We start from the raw sequence: 18347 nt of genomic DNA on the forward strand, positions 1-18347 counted from the left end.
TCTCTTGCAAATACTGATACAGTTTTATATGCCTTCTATCCTGTGATGAATGCTTGCCCTTGACTCCACATATTGTGAGGTGAGGTGAAAGGGGGTTTAACGTCGCCTCCAAGATTATTGCACTTATATAGTGTCGTGCATGCACGTGTATGTGTGTGTGTGTGTGTTTGTGTGTGTGACTGCTTGTACTAGTCCAGACTGATGCTGATTTATAGCTCTAGCTCACTGAGATATCATGCCGCAGTTTAACATGAATACCCCACTCAGACACAGTATATTGACTCCGAGCCGACCAATCCTTGTTTTAGCCCCTTAATGCCGAGCGCCAGACAGGGTAACAACAAGTACCATCTTTTAACGTCTTTTGGTATGACGCGGCTGGGGATCGAACCCGGGCTGACGCTCTACCACTAGACCACGGAAGCGGATCCACATATTGTAGCGTGACTCTCCTCCACAGACACAAGGCTTGACAAATCCCCATGTGAGACGGAGCAGACAGAGCAAGGTTATAGGGGAAATTGTCTCATTATAGTTTTTGCAAAAACTTAATATTTTTCCAGTTATTTGGCTTAACCTGTTCTGTGCTAATTTTTATTGGTCTGGGCAAGACTTTATTGCAATGAACTGGATGATGAAATCAATTCAAGTGTTAATGAAATATTCATTAAACTGTCAGAGAGATTTATTGAAACTTCTATAGACTGGATAGGCTGTTCTCTCTTGAAGTTCAGGGGCGAAGCTATCATTTAAGGATTGGTTACAAATCTGGGTTGCTCCCAACTGCTTGATGTGTATTTCAGTTGTAAATGTCAATCAATCAGGTGTCTATTACGCATGAAGTGAAATAGTCCTCTTACTTCAACATGACGAAGACCATTCCCATTATGCCACCCAATATGGCGCTTTAAAAAAGTTAAATCCGTGTTTGTTTAGGACGCAGATTTCTAGACTTGATGGCATTTTAATGTGAGAAACTTGATCCATGGAAAAATCAATCTGCAGCAATTGCGTGTTCATTTCACAGAGGCCAATTCGATAAAGATACACAAATGCAAGCTTGTTGATTTCAATCTTGGCTATTTCCTTCAGACCCTGTGATCAGGAAGTGTTAAAGGTGCCACACCTCCAAGGCATTTTACTGGCTATGGGAAGGCTATTCCTCAAATGGCCAGACCGAGCTGAATTTTGGCATTTGTGGTTCCGACCCGTGAAGATCCGGGGTAGAATAGGTCTTTAGCAACCCATGCTTGCCGTGAAAGGCGACTATGCTTGTCGTAAAAGGTGACTAATGGGATCGGCAGTTATTATCCAATTATGTGGATCGATGCTCATGATGTCAATCACTGGATTGTCTGGTCCAGACTTGATTATTTACAGACCACCGTCATATAGTTGGAATATTGCTGAGTGCAGCGTTAAACAACAAAAAAACAAAGAAACAAACGTGTGGTTCTTGTTTTGAAGACATCATATTTTGTTCACATCTGGTGATTTTGGTGATTCATACGCACATGCTCATGATATACTGTAAACAGGGAATTTTTTGCGACCGTTTTATTATTGCGAGTTTTGCGAACGAGACTCAATCGCAAAAATTAAAAACACAAAAATAAGTATAAATAATGCATACATACTTTATTCATTGCAACACGTCATCAAATGTTGAAATCATCAACCAAAACCACAAGTTACTCAATTAGTAAAAAACACAAATGAATGCAGAATAGTCACACAATACATCACAAATGACAGTGTAAACAGAACAATTAGTGTCACTGTTACCCCTTGCAATCCCTTCCGGTCAACTTTCCGGCCAATTCAGATTAACTAGCTTCGGAGAGAAGCTGTCCATTGTTTTGTAATCGAGGGGTCATCTCAACATGGCAACTCGCAAAAATATCTCGTCGCAGTATTGTCTTTGGTGTGGTATTCGCAATATTTTAACGGCGCAGAAATAAAGCTGTTTACAGTAGCCGGAATTGGTTAAGCTTTGGAAGGGATATGTTATGAAAGGGTTTTGTCATTTATATTTAGTCCTTAATATATATGCAGAAAAGACTTGAATACCAATGATGACAGTACTTTTAAGTTGCTGTTGTAGTTGATATTTTGATCTGTTTCAAAATCAGGTGAGCTGCAGTGCATATGACATGGTTTTAGAAATTTTGCTTAAAACCTACTCAGACAACTTTTATTTTTCATCATGCCTCAATAAAGTTGAAAAAGATATGATATGTAACAGTCTTCACCATTCATGGTCAATTCCATTGACTAGCGGAACATCTAGTTCTTGTGGGGGCACGGGTGCCCAGTTGTCTAAGGCGCTGCGATTCGCTTGGGCACGCCAGAAACCTATGGTTGTGGGTTCGAATCCCAGTTCGCCCCAATTATGTTTCTAGGTTTGTCAGCACCATACCCGTGCTCGTGGGTTTCACCGAAGTGTTAAACGTCTTAGACCTGCATCACTTCGGGCTTTCCTCCCACATTAAGCTGACACGCCGTGATATAACTCACTCACTCACTCTAGTTCTTGCAGATATAATTATGGTTTCAATTAGGAGATAAACATACTGTGTTGTCACTGTAGAGCAAGGTACCCTGTTCTTTTTACCTCCCAACGCGCAATGAAAGAAGTTCTATTCTAAAACTATTTGTTTCCACAGTGATGCAGTGGTCAAATTTTCTGTTTCAATCAGAGCTAGGGGTTTTATTGTGATTTGATACCCTTGATTGACCAATCAAAATCGAGTATTTTCCAAATTCATGGTAGAATGACTGCTCACTGCTCACTGAGTGTAGGATAGTTCTGTATAATTACTGATACTCTCAACACTTCAATCAGAACTTATGGATAGAGGATTTAAGTCCAAAAAATATTGTCTGATAAGACTTTCTCTCAACTAGTTTTTTGTATAACATAATCCATCAGTTTGGAAACGATGTCAATGTGTTAAGTCCCAGAGCGACACAGCTTGTCACAGAATTGTGTGAGAGAGCTCACAGCTTTAGTTTCCTCTCTAGATCAATATCGGCTTACACTGGAGAGAAGACCAGTAGCTTGAGGAGATATGACACTGATATTGAAATATTTAAATCAGGCGTGAGTGCAGCCACTTGTGTTTGTTGGGTATTTTCTGTTCTTTAATAGCGTTTAAAATACTCTCTGCCCCCACTGTTGTTTAGGTAATGGTTTAAATGTACAGCTGAGTTTGGTAGATTGGCAGTAGAAGCAAACAACAGTCGGGTCAGAGAGTATATTAAACCCAGCCAAACACTGCCTGTCTACCAAACCTGGCTGTACATTTAAAACCAAACAACAGTCGGGTCAGAGAGTATATTAAACCCACCCAAACACTGCCGGTCTACCAAACCTGGCTGTACATTTAAAACCAAACAACAGTCGGGTCAGAGAGTATATTAAACCCACCCAAACACTGCCTGTCTACCAAACCTGGCTGTACATTTAAAACCTAACAACAGTCGGGTCAGAGAGTATATTAAACCCAGCCAAACACTGCCTGTCTACCAAACCTGGCTGTACATTTAAAAACAAACAACAGTCGGGTCAGAGAGTATATTAAACCCACCCAAACACTGCCTGTCTACCAAACCTGGCTGTACATTTAAAACCTAACAACAGTCGGGTCAGAGAGTATATTAAACCCACCCAAACACTGCCTGTCTACCAAACCTGGCTGTACATTTAAAAACAAACAACAGTCGGGTCAGAGAGTATATTAAACCCACCCAAACACTGCCTGTCTACCAAACCTGGCTGTACATTTAAAAACAAACAACAGTCGGGTCAGAGAGTATATTAAACCCAGCCAAACACTGCCTGTCTACCAAACCTGGCTGTACATTTAAAAACAAACAACAGTCGGGTCAGAGAGTATATTTAACCCACCCAAACACTGCCAGTCTACCAAACCTGGCTGTACATTTAAAAACAAACAACAGTCGGGTCAGAGAGTATATTAAACCCAGCCAAACACTGCCTGTCTACCAAACCTGGCTGTACATTTAAAAACAAACAACAGTCGGGTCAGAGAGTATATTTAACCCACCCAAACACTGCCAGTCTACCAAACCTGGCTGTACATTTAAAACCATTACCTAAACATCAGTGGGGTCAGAGAGTATGTATTAGTATGTAAAACCACTCCGGTCACAAGCCCGGTCACCCACCCAAACCTAGCTGTAGTACTGTAGCCAAAAGTAGCCAATGACAGAGCTGTTTGTTTTCTTCCTGTAAACATGTTAGCAATAAAAATTGTATAATGCTATCCTTTAGTGTATAATTGTATAATTTGTCTCCTTCTATTTGATATTTACAAAAAGAAGACGTAAGGGTAATAATTGCTTTATCATATTATGTCATTTGTAGATAATTGAAGATTTAGTTGTATTTTGATTTACTAAAGTAGCTTTTAGATGTAATGTAGGAATACACTCACTGAGTAAACCGCCCAGTGATTTGCGGCAATGTGGGATGATATCACCGATCACATACATCAAGGAAGCCCCTGAATCTAGGGCAATAGGTTTATAGAAATCACATTGATGTATGGAGCTTGTAAAAGTAGTTCCTGCTAGTGGCCTCCTTCTTCATATCTGATCACTGCATCATGATATCAAGTACTCTTCCATGACACACCAAGTTCACTGTATCAAGTGTATCAGATTAGTTTGTCACATTATACGATGCAGTCTGCACTATCTGTTATGTCATGCAGTCTGCACTATCCGTTAGGTCATGCTGTCCGCACTATCCGTTATGTCATGCAGTCTGCACTAGCCGTTGTCATGCTGTCTGCACTATCTGTTGTCATGCTGTCAGCACTATCCGTTGTCATGCTGTCAGCACTATCCGTTGTGTCATGCTTTCAGCACTATCCTTGTCATGCTTTCAGCACTATCCGATGTGTCATGCTTTCAGCACTATCCTTGTCATGCTGTCAGCACTATCCGTTGTGTCATGCTTTCAGCACTATCCGTTGTGTCATACTTTCAGCACTATCCGTTGTGTCATGCTTTCAGCACTATCCTTGTCATGCTTTCAGCACTATCCTTGTCATGCTGTCAGCACTATCCGTTGTCATGCTGTCAGCACTATCCGTTGTGTCATGCTGTCTGCACTATCCGTTGTCATGCTGTCAGCACTATCTGCACTATCTCTTGTATGAGACTATCTGCACTATATATTGTATGATGCTACATGTATCTGCACTTCCTGCCACGACAGAGTGCAGTACTCTTCCATGACACGCCAAGTTCACTATTTGGGAGTCAGGTACATTCTTTTCTTGTTCTCACTATAAACATTTCACCCTTCTATGAGCATTGCTGTGTTCATGAATGTTAGATCAGTCTGCAACACATATTGAAGGGTATGGCCAGACTTCAGACTGTTGGAACTACTGCCGTTAGGCTTGGCCAGACTTCTGTTATGTGGAACTGTTACTCTCTCCACCTTCCCTTCATACAGACTTAAGGATAAACACCCGTCAGACGATGTGTCCCAGGGAGGGGGGTCCACCCCACACAATGGCCTAGGATGGTTGCTGATGTGTTTATTGATCATTTCCTCGTCTTCAAGGATTGTTACTCACGTTGCTGGTTCTGCTGAGATCTTGACTTTATTTCTTAGTGAAAAAGTTACTTGTTACTTTAAGAACATCTTACCGTGCAGAGTTACGTCCCTTTGCTGCCAAGCAGGATGTAGCCAAGGTTATAACTGATGATGATCTGTCAGCATCCATCCCTGCTTATATAGGTTAAATGTCTACGGCCAGTACTTTCCAATTACTTGCCAGGATATGAAGGAATATCTGTTCAAGGAATAAAACCAACTTACTCACTCTCCTACACTGAACAGGTTCCCTTTAACTTCCATGTTTAAACAAGTCCTGTTTGTTCTTGTTGCAGAGCTCCAGATAAGCTTTTGGTGTTGTGGGTATTTTACCCATGCATTTTAAAATCATTGGGTATCAGTAATTCTATCTGGGTATTCAAATTTCTGTTACCCACTAGTTTTTACACATGTGGGAATTTAAGTTAAATATTGAAAAACACTATTCATCTAGTCCCTGCAAACTGGTGTCGTGTGAGTTCGAGAGCTTTATAGGACTCAAAAATACCACGATACTTCCACAAGAAAGTGTGATGGCAAATGATCATGATGTAACTGTCATCATGGAGTTTGGCAAGGTTGACGGATTGAAGCCTGTTTATAATTTCAAAATAAGTTACTGATTTGCTAATCAAATACGCAGGGTTACTTCACAATATTTTGATGATACGCACAAGTTTTATTTTTGTAGCGTATCTGTAATGTTCGTTGCGTATTTGATAAGCTTGGATTTTATTTTACTGCGTATTTCTGCATATCAAACTTAGTGCTATGCTTTACTTATAAATTGTCATTGTTATTTTCTGTTTTTGATTTTTAGCTCAAATGGTGCAGTTGTTCATCATCTTTCATACACAATACGTTTCTGTTTCCATATAATTTTGAAACATTGGAAGATTAGTTTAGGATAGTCCCTCAGCAAATACAAGAACCTGCGAATTAGCTGAATATTTAGTGGGTCATTGGTCTCACATTTTGTGTTCATATTTGATGCAGAATGTAGGTTGTTCCAGCGTCTATTTATTAGTGCTGGGACGGGTATCTCGGGTACTTGGGTACTAAGGTTGGGTGGGTACTGAGTAGGGCCTGGGTACCACAAGACTACCCGGACCTGTGGTTAGTCACATGATATACTGTTTTAAAGACAAAAATGATCTATAGCTCCATGGTTACACTACAAGTCACTAATGTTCGCATTTCTTTCTGACTATGCATGCATTCGTTCTGACTTATATATGTTTAAATAACAATAAGGTTTTGGTCAACTTCAGTGTATGCATAACCAGATCGTTTTGTATGTGTACCTAAATACTTTTTGCCAAGGCACCAGGAACACAATTCCCAATTGCACATGTTGTACCCAACCCTTGATACCTAGAGCAGGTGCCCGGGTAGGGTCGGGTAGTAAGGGGTCAAGTACCCGTGTAGGGTCGGGTAATAAGGTGTCAAGTACCCGCGTAGGGTCGGGTAATAAGGGGTCAAGTACCGGGGTAGGGTCGGGTAGTAAGGGGTCAAGTACCCGTGTAGGGTCGGGTAATAAGGGGTCAAGTACCGGGGTAGGGTCGGGTAGTAAGGGGTCAAGTACCCGTGTAGGGTCGGGTAGTAAGGGGTCGAGTACCCGTGTAGGGTCGGGTAATAAGGGGTCAAGTACCCGGGTAGGGTCGGGTAGTAAGGAGTCAAGTACCCGGGTAGGGTCGGGTAATAAGGGGTCGAGTACCCGTGTAGGGTCGGGTAGTAAGGGGTCAAGTACCAGTGTAGGGTCGGGTATTAAGGGGTCAAGTACCCAGGTAGGGTCCGGTATTAAGGGGTCAAGTACCCGGGTAGGGTCGGGTAGTAAGGGGTCAAGTACCAGTGTAGGGTCGGGTAATAAGGGGTCAAGTACCCGGGTAGGGTCGGGTAATAAGGGGTCAAGTACCCGGGTAGGGTCGGGTAATAAGGGGTCAAGTACCCGTGTAGGGTCGGGTAGTAAGGGGTCAAGTACCTGGGTAAGGTCGGGTAATAAGGGGTCAAGTACCCGGGTAGGGTCGGGTAATAAGGGGTCGGGTTATAAGGGGTCAAGTACCCGGGTAGAGTCGGGTAATAAGGGGTCAAGTAACCGGGGAGTAAATCTGGACTCGTCCCAGCCCTCCTGTGTGGACACTGGACAGGTGGTGGTGGCTTCACAAAATTACCGTCATCTTAGGAGTTCAGCAGTGGTTGTAAAATTACGATTAAGTTTTGACTTCTCAGTCCTTCCTGGGCTCAGAGACATGGCATTTGGGAGACAGTTTCCAGCCTAAATCAATAAGTTAGGTGTGGGTTGAAACAATCATTATCAATTTAGACAAAGTATTTCCAAAAGGGTGATATGACTGCCACAATAGGAACAGCCAGACCAATCTTATTTTTTATCTTGGAAAAGGCGTCGTGATCTTTTGTGGTTTTGCATCTTATTTGACACTGTCACGTGGATCCTGAATCAGTGTAACGCTGTAAAAATGTAGTGTAACTGCTGATTTAGAAGTATATGTTTTAATGTCATAGAAGAGAATTGAAAAGTGGACTTTCTGATTTTGCTTTTAACAACTGAACTAAAATAGGATGACTTAACGTCTGTGACTTTCTTGGTAACTCTCATTTCATGATCACTCGGGGCAGTGGGGCATTCGAGTGGTTTAAGTGTTCACTTGTCACGTCGAAGTCCCGGGTTTGATTGCCCACATGGGTACAATATGTGAAGCCCATTTCTGCTGAAAGTGACGTAAAGTCATAATCACTCTCACTCACTCACTCACTCACTCACTCACTCACTCACTCACTGCAGACTCCACCCTTACAGGCTGAGCCAGTTGAGCACATTCTCCCTGATTACAGAAAAGACCCATGAAGATCCGGGGTAGAATAGGTCTTCAGCAACCCATGCTTGATGTAAAAGGCGACTTTGCTTGACGTAAAAGGCGACTAACAGGATCGGAGGGTCAGGCTCGCTGACTTGGTTGATGCATGTCATCGATCCCAATTGTGTGGATCGATGCTCATGATGTCAATCACTGGATTGTCTGGTCCAGACTTGATTATTTACAGACCGCTGTCATATAGCTGGAATATTGCTGAGTGCGGCGTTAAACAACAAACAAACATAAACAAATAAACAAACGAATACAGAAAAGCTGTGTGGAATTATGAAACAATTATTAACGACCAGATTGTTTGTTGTGGTGAACACTCCCTGAGTTACTACAAACTCCTGCTTTTACAGACCGCCTCCGTGGTCTTGTGGTAGAGCGTCCGCCCGGAGAGCGGAAGGTCCGGGGTTCGATCCCTGACCGCGTCATACCAAAAGACGTTAAAAGATGGTACTTGTTGTTACCCTGTCTAGCGCTCGGCATTAAGGGGCTAAAACAAGGACTGGTCGGCTCGGAGTCAGTATACTGTGTCTGAGTGGGGTATTCATGTTAAACTGCGGCATGGTATCTCAGTGTGCTAGCACTATAAATCGGCATCAGTCCGGACTAGTACAAGCAGCCACACAAACACACACACACGTACATGCACATCGCTATATAAGTGCAATAATCTTGGACGCGACGTTAAACCCCATTTCACCTCAACTGCTTTTACAACCTGACCCAACTGAGCACAGTCTCCCGCCGAATCTAGCGTGGCAAAAAATGAGTCAAGAATTTAGAGACCAGACTGTTTATGGTGATGAACACTCCCTCATAAAGCACTGTTGACAGAGGGGATGGTTTCAGTGTAAGAATACCAGGAGGCAGAATTTACAAGTTACTCCCCCATCAAGGATATTGTGTCTGTGGAGAAGCAGCCTGGAGCACATGGTGGTATTTAAACTGTTTACATGGCAGGTGAAGAGAGACATTATCAGTCTGTGGTCCTTAGGTGTAGTTGGGTGGGAACATTTTTAAGTATTTTTGTGGTGAAGTTTAATGTTATTATATGTTGTGTTTTTCGACCGCTACTCATCATGCGTCAATCATTACGAAGTTAACACTGACATGGAGGAAAATAATCTGAAAGTTCATTTTTTTCTTTTTTTTACTTTTCCACCTACCTGCCAGATTTTCAACAACCAGAATCTGGAAGTCTGTGGTGCGGTGCGGTGTGTGTATGTTGTGATGTGGTGTGGTGTGGTGGGGTGGGGTGCGTTGCGGTATGGTGTGGTGGGGTGCGGTGTGGTGTGGTGTGGTGTGATGTGGTGCGGTGCGGTGTGTGTATGTTGTGATGTGGTGTGGTGGGGTGTGGTGAGGTGTGGTGGGGTGGGGTGCATTGCGGTGTGGTGTGGTGGGGTGCGATGTGGTGTGGTGGGATGTGGTGCGGTGTGGTGGGGTGTGTGTAAGGTGTGGTCTTGGGTGGTGCGGTGTGTACGTTGTGATGTGGTGTGGTGTGTGGTTCGGTGCAGTGTGTGTATGTTGTGATTTGGTGGGGTGGGGTGTGGTGTGGTGCGGTGTGGTGTGGTGTGAGTAAGGTGTGGTGTGGTGTGTACATTGTGATGTGGTGTGGTGTGTGGTTCGGTGCAGTGTGTGTATGTTGTGATTTGGTGGGGTGGGGTGTGGTGTGGTGCGGTGTGGTGTGGTGTGAGTAAGGTGTGGTGTGGTGTGTACATTGTGATGTGGTGTGGTGTGTGGTTCAGTACAGTGTGTGTATGTTGTGATGTGATGTGGTGTGATGTGGTGGGGTGTGCTGGGGTGCGGTGCGGTGTGGTGTGTGTAAGGTGTGGTCTGGGGTGGTGTGTATATCCAGGTACCATATTCAACGTTATAAGCGCTCCGCTCTAATAAGCGCCCACGGCGACATTTACTAATATATTGGTGAGTGAACAATCCCAATTAACACCCCTTCCGATTGATCAATGTATACAAGACTTATTTATTCTCCTATAATACCCACTCATGTGTTATATGCACCCTTAATTATGGGCAATTAAATTTCCTGAAAAATATATCTGTCGTACAAAAACACTTCAGGCTGTCAGCATAAACCATGAAATGTATCTTTCAACTCTGTTTTTTCCCCAAAATAATATACTAATAAGAGCCCCCTGTTTCTAATTTTGAGGGACCGTGTCTGTGGTCTAGTGGTAGAGCGTCCACCCGGAGAGCGGAATGTCTGGGGTTCGATTCCCGACCGCATCATACCAAAAGACGTTCAAAGATGGTACTTGTTGTTACCCTGTCTGGCGCTCGGCATTAAGGGGCTCAAACAAGGACTGGTTGGCTCGGAGTCAGTATATTGTGTCAGAGTGGCGTATTCATGTTAAACTGCGCCATGGTATCTCAGTGAGCTAGCACTATAAACCGGCATCAGTCCGGACTAGTACAAGCAGCCACACAAACACACACACGTACATGCACGTCGCTATAAAAGTGCAATAATCGTGGACGCAACGTTAAACCCCATTTCACCTCACCTATGGTTTTGAGAGCACCCTGGGCGCTTATTACGTCTCATCTATAAATAATCAAGTCTGAACCAGACCATCCAGTGGTCAATATTGTGAGCTATAATCCAAGCTATTTATTCGCCTCTTGTGACTGGGGACCTCTTCTAACACAGAGTCCCCAAGGGGGAACATTTGAAAATATTTTGATGTAGAGGTAACTTTCAGTTGTCTTCACTCATTGTGGTGGATCCAGGTCAGACAAGGTCTCCAGAACCTCCTGCTTGTCTTCACTCATTGTGGTGGATCCAGGTCAGACAAGGTCTCCAGTACCTCCTGCTTGTCTTCACTCATTGTGGTGGATCCAGGTCAGACAAGGTCTCCAGTACCTTCTGCTTGTCTTCACTCATTGTGGTGGATCAGGGTCAGACAAGGTCTCCAGAACCTCCTGCTTGTCTTCACTCATAGTGGTGGATCCAGGTCAGACAAGGTCTCCAGTACCTTCTGCTTGTCTTCACTCATTGTGGTGGATCAGGGTCAGACAAGGTCTCCAGTACCTCCTGCTTGTCTTCACTCATTGTGGTGGATCCAGGTCAGACTAGGTCTCCAGTACCTTCTGCTTGTCTTCACTCATTGTGGTGGATCCAGGTCAGACAAGGTCTCCAGAACCTCCTGCTTGTCTTCACTCTTTGTGGTGGATCCAGGTCAGACAAGGTCTCCAGTACCTCCTGCTTGTCTGGTCCAGACCCGATTCCTGGAATAAACAAAGCGTGCCGATCACCTAAAAACATCCCCATTTATAACATTGTACATAGAAGTAGGGGCGGTCAGGTAGCCTTGTGGTTAAAGCGTTCGTTTGTCACGCCGAAGACCCAGGGTTCGATTCCTGACATGGGTACAATGTGTGAAGCCCATTTCTGGTGTCCCCCGCCGTGATGTTGCTGGAATATTGCTAAAAGCGGCATAAAATCAAAAACTCACTCACTCACATAGAAGCACTTGCATGAGGTGTGGGAAGTAGCCTTCATGAACTGCTGTTTATGTAAGTACGGAAGTTGACATTCATATCTTGTTTCTCTGTCAAGTGTTCCCTGAAGAGGCCATGAAAATTAAATGTTGATATTTGACATTTTGCAGAACTTTGAGAAGATGTACGCTGTCCAGCCACTGACATGGTGTCCCCACCTGGAGACAGTGCAGCTCCTACCAGCTCGGGGCCTGGACACCGGTGACCCCTGCGATGTGTGTGGAGACCTGTCAGAGAACTGGGTGTGTCTGGTGTGTTACAAGGTAAGTGATGGATACAGGTACCCCTGTGATGTGTGTGGTCAGAGAACTGGGTGTGTCTGGTGTGTTACAAGGTAAGTGATGGATGCAGGTGCCCCTGTGATGTGTGTGGAGACCTGTCAGAGAACTGGGTGTGTCTGGTGTGTTACAAGGTAAGTGATGGATGCAGGTGCCCCCTGTGATGTGTGTGGAGACCTGTCAGAGAACTGGGTGTGTCTGGTGTGTTACAAGGTAAGTGATGGATGCAGGTGCCCCTATGATGTGTGTGGTCAGAGAACTGGGTGTGTCTGGTGTGTTACAAGGTAAGTGATGGATGCAGGTGCCCCTGTGATGTGTGTGGTCAGAGAACTGGGTGTGTCTGGTGTGTTACAAGGTAAGTGATGGACGCAGGTGACCCCTGTGATGTGTGTGGATACCTGTCAGAGAACTGTGTGTGTCTGGTGTGTTACAAGGTAAGTGATGGACACAGGTACCCCTGTGATGTGTGTGGAGACCTGTCAGAGAACTGGGTGTGTCTGGTGTGTTACAAGGTAAGTGATGGATACAGGTACCCCTGTGATGTGTGTGGAGACTTGTCAGAGAACTGTGTGTGTCTGGTGTGTTACAAGGTAAGTGATGGATGCAGGTGCCCCCTGTGATGTGTGTGGATACCTGTCAGAGAACTGTGTGTGTCTGGTGTGTTACAAGGTAAGTGATGGACACAGGTACCCCTGTGATGTGTGTGGAGACCTGTCAGAGAACTGGGTGTGTCTGGTGTGTTACAAGGTAAGTGATGGATACAGGTACCCCTGTGATGTGTGTGGTCAGAGAACTGGGTGTGTCTGGTGTGTTACAAGGTAAGTGATGGACACAGGTACCCCTGTGATGTGTGTGGAGACCTGTCAGAGAACTGGGTGTGTCTGGTGTGTTACAAGGTAAGTGATGGATACAGGTACCCCTGTGATGTGTGTGGTCAGAGAACTGTGTGTGTCTGGTGTGTTACAAGGTAAGTGATGGACACAGGTACCCCTGTGATGTGTGTGGAGACCTGTCAGAGAACTGGGTGTAACTGGGTGTGTCTGGTGTGTTACAAGGTAAGTGAATCAGTGCTGTATGACACCTATGTTCCTCCACCAGGTGAGATCCGTCACACAGCATTGAAACAACCTGCATCATCAGTAGCCACGGGGTGAGGCGTTTCATCAGTTGATGAATTCTGTTACATGTCATCTGGAAACTGTTGAAATCTTTGCCGAATCAGCAGAACCTGATGCTCTACAACATTTGCAGCTTTTTAAAGCAAGACTGATTTATGTTCCTTTCAATTGGACAAGTCTACCATTTGTATTTCTGTAAAACTTTTTTTTTCATGATTCTCCTAGGAAATAGTGGGTTTTCATTTAACAAATTGCATCAACATCCTTTCTTTACCTGACAGGTGTTTTGTAGCCGTTTCGTTAACGAGCACATGTTGTTTCACGGAATCGAGGCGGGTCACCTGATGGTGCTGAGCTATGCCGATCTGTCTGTGTGGTGCTATGGATGCGATCACTATGTCGACAATCAGGTGTGTAGTATACGGACAAGGAGGTACTGTAAACAGTGATTTTTTTGCGACCGTTTTATTATTGCGAGTTTTGCGAACGAGACTCAATCGCAAAAATTAAAAACGCAAAAATAAGTATAAATAATACATACATACTTTATTCATTGCAACACGTCATCAAATGTTGAAATCATCAACCAGAACCACAAGTTACTCAATAAGTTAAAAACACAAATGAATGCAGAATGGTCACACAATACATCACAAATGACAGTGTAAACAGACCAATTAGTGTCACTGTTGCCTCACAGTAATCCTGCCTTCTTCCAACCTCGCTTGATTGCGTCAATGTCCTTTGCAATTTAATCCACACTGGAAACAAGCCATCTTGCGTGAATCGGTTTCATGACACTGGTCAACTTTCCGGTCAACTCAGATTAACTAGCTTTGGAGAGAAGCTGTCTATTGTTTGGTAATCGAGGTGTCATCTCAACACGGCAACTCGCAAAAATATCTCGTCGCAGTATTGTCTTTGGTGTGGTATTCGCAATATTTTAACGGCGCAGAAATAAAGCTGTTTACAGTATTTTGTAAAGGAATATTTAACATGTGATCATAAAAATGCTCATTTAGGCTGAATATGTTAGATAGAATGTTATTGTTAGATAGACCAAACCATTTGTTTGTACAGTGAACTATGCTTATAACAATATGATGGATATAACAAACATTTTGTTGGGTCGCAGCTATTTGTTGTGTATACTGCTTATGACGAACTACAGTTATAACGAACTAAAATTAGTGGTCCCTTTGAGTTCATTATAACCGTAGTTTAATGTAGTTTGTTCTTTGGATGTTTTGGGCAAATGATAGTTCGATGTATCAATATCCCTCTGAGAGTGAGTACTATAGTATACATTAATTATTGTCAAAATGAATTCTGTCCTGTGAAGATCCCGGGAATAGGTCTTAGCAACCCATGCTTGTCATAAGAGGCGGCTACTGGAATCAGGGTTCAGGCTTGATGACTATTTGATGCATATCATCGTATCTCAATTGCGTAGATCGATGCTCATGATGTCAATCACTGGATTATGTGGTCCAGACTCGATTATTTACAGACTGCCATCATATATATGGAATATTGATGAGTGTGGCGTTAAACAACAAACAAACAAACAAACATAATGAAATATCTTAAATTCACAGATAATGATAGAATGATTTTATGGGTTGCTCTCGTAACAGATTCATGAGCGTAGTTTTAGAAATGATTGGCTTGGATTCTTGGATAACTTCTCAGTGATATTAATGATCGTGGCATTAACTTTGGTTAAGCAACTCACTCACGCACTCACTCACTCACTCACTCACTCACTCACCAAAACAAAACCCACCCACTCACTCACTCACTCACTTACATGCCCACCCACACACCCACTCACTCACCCACCCACTCACTCCCTCACCCCTCACTCACTCACCCACCCACCCACTCACTCACCCACTCACTCAACAACTCACTCACCCACCCACTCACTCACTCACTCACTCACTCACCAAAACAAAACCCACCCACTCACTCACTCACTCACTTACATGCCCACCCACACACCCACTCACTCACCCACCCACTCACTCACATGCCCACCCACTCACTCACCCACTCACTCAACAACTCACTCACCCCTCACTCACTCACCCACCCACCCACCCACCCACCCACTCACTCACCCACTCACTCACTCACATGCCCACCCACTCACTCACCCACTCACTCAACAACTCACTCACCCACCCACTCACTCACTCACTCACTCACTCACCCACTCACTCACCCACCCACCCACTCACTCACCCACTCACTCACTCACATGCCCACCCACTCACTCACCCACTCACTCACCCACTCACTCACTCACTCATTCACCCAACACCCCACCCACTCACTCACTCACTCACTCACACGCCCACACACCCACCCACCAAATCACTCACCCACCCACCCACCCACTCACTCACTCACTCAAACCCACTCACTCACCCAACCACTCGCTTGCTCGCCCACCCACCCATCCACTCGCTCACTCACTCATCCACCCACTCATCCACCCACCCTCTCACTAACTCACTCACTCACCCCAACACCCACCCACCCACCCACTAACTCACTCACTCACTCAAACCTGCCAGCCCACTCACAGAGACAGTTTTGCCCAATACAACACTCTTCAGTGGCATCAGTGCAATATGTGGACTAAGGGAGGCAACTCCAATCACAGAATGCATGGTCCACGAGGTAATGGTGGATGTAGGACAAGGATAGTTATGTTACCATGGTCTACAGAAGCAATAGAGTTACATTAGATGTCAGAATGTCCCGTGTGGGAATATGCCCGCCTCTCTGGTGTAGTGGATCAAACCTCTGCCTGCATCTGTGGTGTAGTGGATCAAAGCTCTGCCCGCCTCTGTGGTGTAGTGGATCAAACCTCTGCCCGCCTCTGTGGTGTAGTGGATCAAACCTCTGCCTGCATCTGTGGTGTAGTGGATCAAAGCTCTGCCCGCCTCTGTGGTGGTGGATCAAACCTCTGCCTGCATCTGTGGTGTAGTGGATCAAAGCTCTGCCTGCCTCTGTGTTGGTGGATCAAACCTCTGCCCGCCTCTGTGGTGTAGTGGATCAAAGTCTGCCCGCCTCTGTGGTGGTGGATCAAACCTCTGCCCGCCTCTGTGGTGGTGGATCAAACCTCTGCCCGCCTCTGTGGTGTAGTGGATCAAAGTCTGCCCGCCTCTGTGGTGTAGTGGATCAAACCTCTGCCCGCCTCTGTGGTGGTGGATCAAACCTCTGCCCGCCTCTGTGGTGGTGGATCAAACCTCTGCCCGCCTCTGTGGTGGTGGATCAAACCTCTGCCCGCCTCTGTGGTGTAGTGGATCAAAGTCTGCCCACCTCTCTGGTGTAGTGGATCAAACCTCTGCCCGCCTCTGTGGTGTAGTGGATCAAACCTCTGCCCGCCTCTGTGGTGGTGGATCAACCTCTGCCCGTCTCTGTGGTGTAGTTGATCAAACCTCTGCCCGTCTCTGTGGTGTAGTGGATCAAACCTCTGCCCGCCTCTGTGGTGTAGTGGATCAAAGTCTGCCCGCCTCTGTGGTGGTGGATCAACCTCTGCCCGTCTCTGTGGTGTAGTTGATCAAACGTCTGCCCGCCTCTGTGGTGGTGGATCAACCTCTGCCCGCCTCTGTGGTGTAGTGGATCAAACGTCTGCCCGCCTCTGTGGTGGTGGATCAAACCTCTGCCCGCCTGTGTGGTGTAGTGGATCAAACCTCTGCCCGCCTCTGTGGTGGTGGATCAAACGTCTGCCTGCCTCTGTGGTGTAGTGGATCAAACGTCTGCCCGCCTCTGTAGTATAGTGGATCAAACATCTGCCCGCCTCTGTGGTGGTGGATCAAACGTCTGCCCGCCTCTGTGGTGGTGGATCAAACGTTTGCCCACCTCTGTGGTGTAGTGGATCAAACGTCTGCCCATTTTGATCCCCTGGCACTGACAGACCAAACGATTTTGAAGATACTTGATGATTTTACCCAGTCAGTATTATGTTTCTGAAAAGGTTATCCATGTGAAACTGCGGCATGGTATCTCAGTGGACTAGCTCTATAAAACTAGCACAAGTTTGGACTAGTCCAAGCAGAAACACACAAACTGCATACTCACAAATGAATGACCAAAATTTAATTTGAAAAATGAAAATCATGTAAATGGAGACGACAAAAGGTGCTGACAATTATTCCAAGACAGACATTCATTGTGTGGAAAAGGACCGAGGGCAGCAGACGGTTTATTGCACCCAAACAGGATGTTAGTCATAAAAAAGCTTATTGCAGACATTAATTGTTCTTTTACTTAAGCACAATGTCAACATCAAGGTCGTTTCATGCACTCAACGACCTGTGAAGATCCGGGGTAGAATAGGTCTTCAGCAACCCATGCTTCTCAAAAGAGGCGACTAACGGGACTTGGTTGATGCATGTCATCGTATCCCAATTGCGTGGATCAATGCTCATGATGTCAATCACAGGATTCTCTGGTCCAGACTTGATTATTTACAGACCGCTGTCCTATAGCTGGAATATTGCTGAGTACAGCACTAAGCATCACAAGACCGATTACACAGTCGACAGATACTACAATCACATCTACATCTCAGCCAATCACACACCACTGCACCGATAGCTTTAGGCCACGCCCCCAAATAGTTTTCCTTTGATATCTGATTACCGAGCGTGTGATTTCAGCACTTTCACTTGGGACATTTAAATTCTTTCTACGAATGTTATTATTTTTTGGTACAGAATTGAGTTAATGTATCTTGGAAAATTGATGTTTGCAACAAATTCAAAATTAATTTTTGAGCCAAATTTGCAATTTAATGAATCGGGTGGTCAGGCTCCAATGATTGCATGGTATTGTGTCCCAACATCGTAGGATGTTCCTCATGATAGTAATCACTGGTTTGTCTGATCCAGACTTG

The 18347-nt window shown here is 44.8% G+C and overlaps 1 protein-coding gene across 1 annotated transcript in view; it reads left to right on the forward strand.

The window, feature by feature from the left end:
- The window catches only part of LOC139446734 (histone deacetylase 6-like), a 338991-nt gene that overhangs the window by 318699 nt on the left and 1945 nt on the right, over nucleotides 1–18347 (forward strand). Inside the window, exons 36-37 of the mRNA XM_071228036.1 lie at nucleotides 12150–12302; nucleotides 13717–13845. Coding sequence (XP_071084137.1) covers nucleotides 12150–12302; nucleotides 13717–13845 — 282 coding nt within the window. The remainder of the gene's footprint in view (nucleotides 1–12149; nucleotides 12303–13716; nucleotides 13846–18347) is intronic.

Source organism: Haliotis cracherodii, unplaced genomic scaffold (genome assembly GCF_022045235.1).
Source record: "Haliotis cracherodii isolate W230 unplaced genomic scaffold, xgHalCrac1.p SCAF_6, whole genome shotgun sequence".
Lineage (NCBI taxonomy): Eukaryota > Metazoa > Mollusca > Gastropoda > Lepetellida > Haliotidae > Haliotis > Haliotis cracherodii.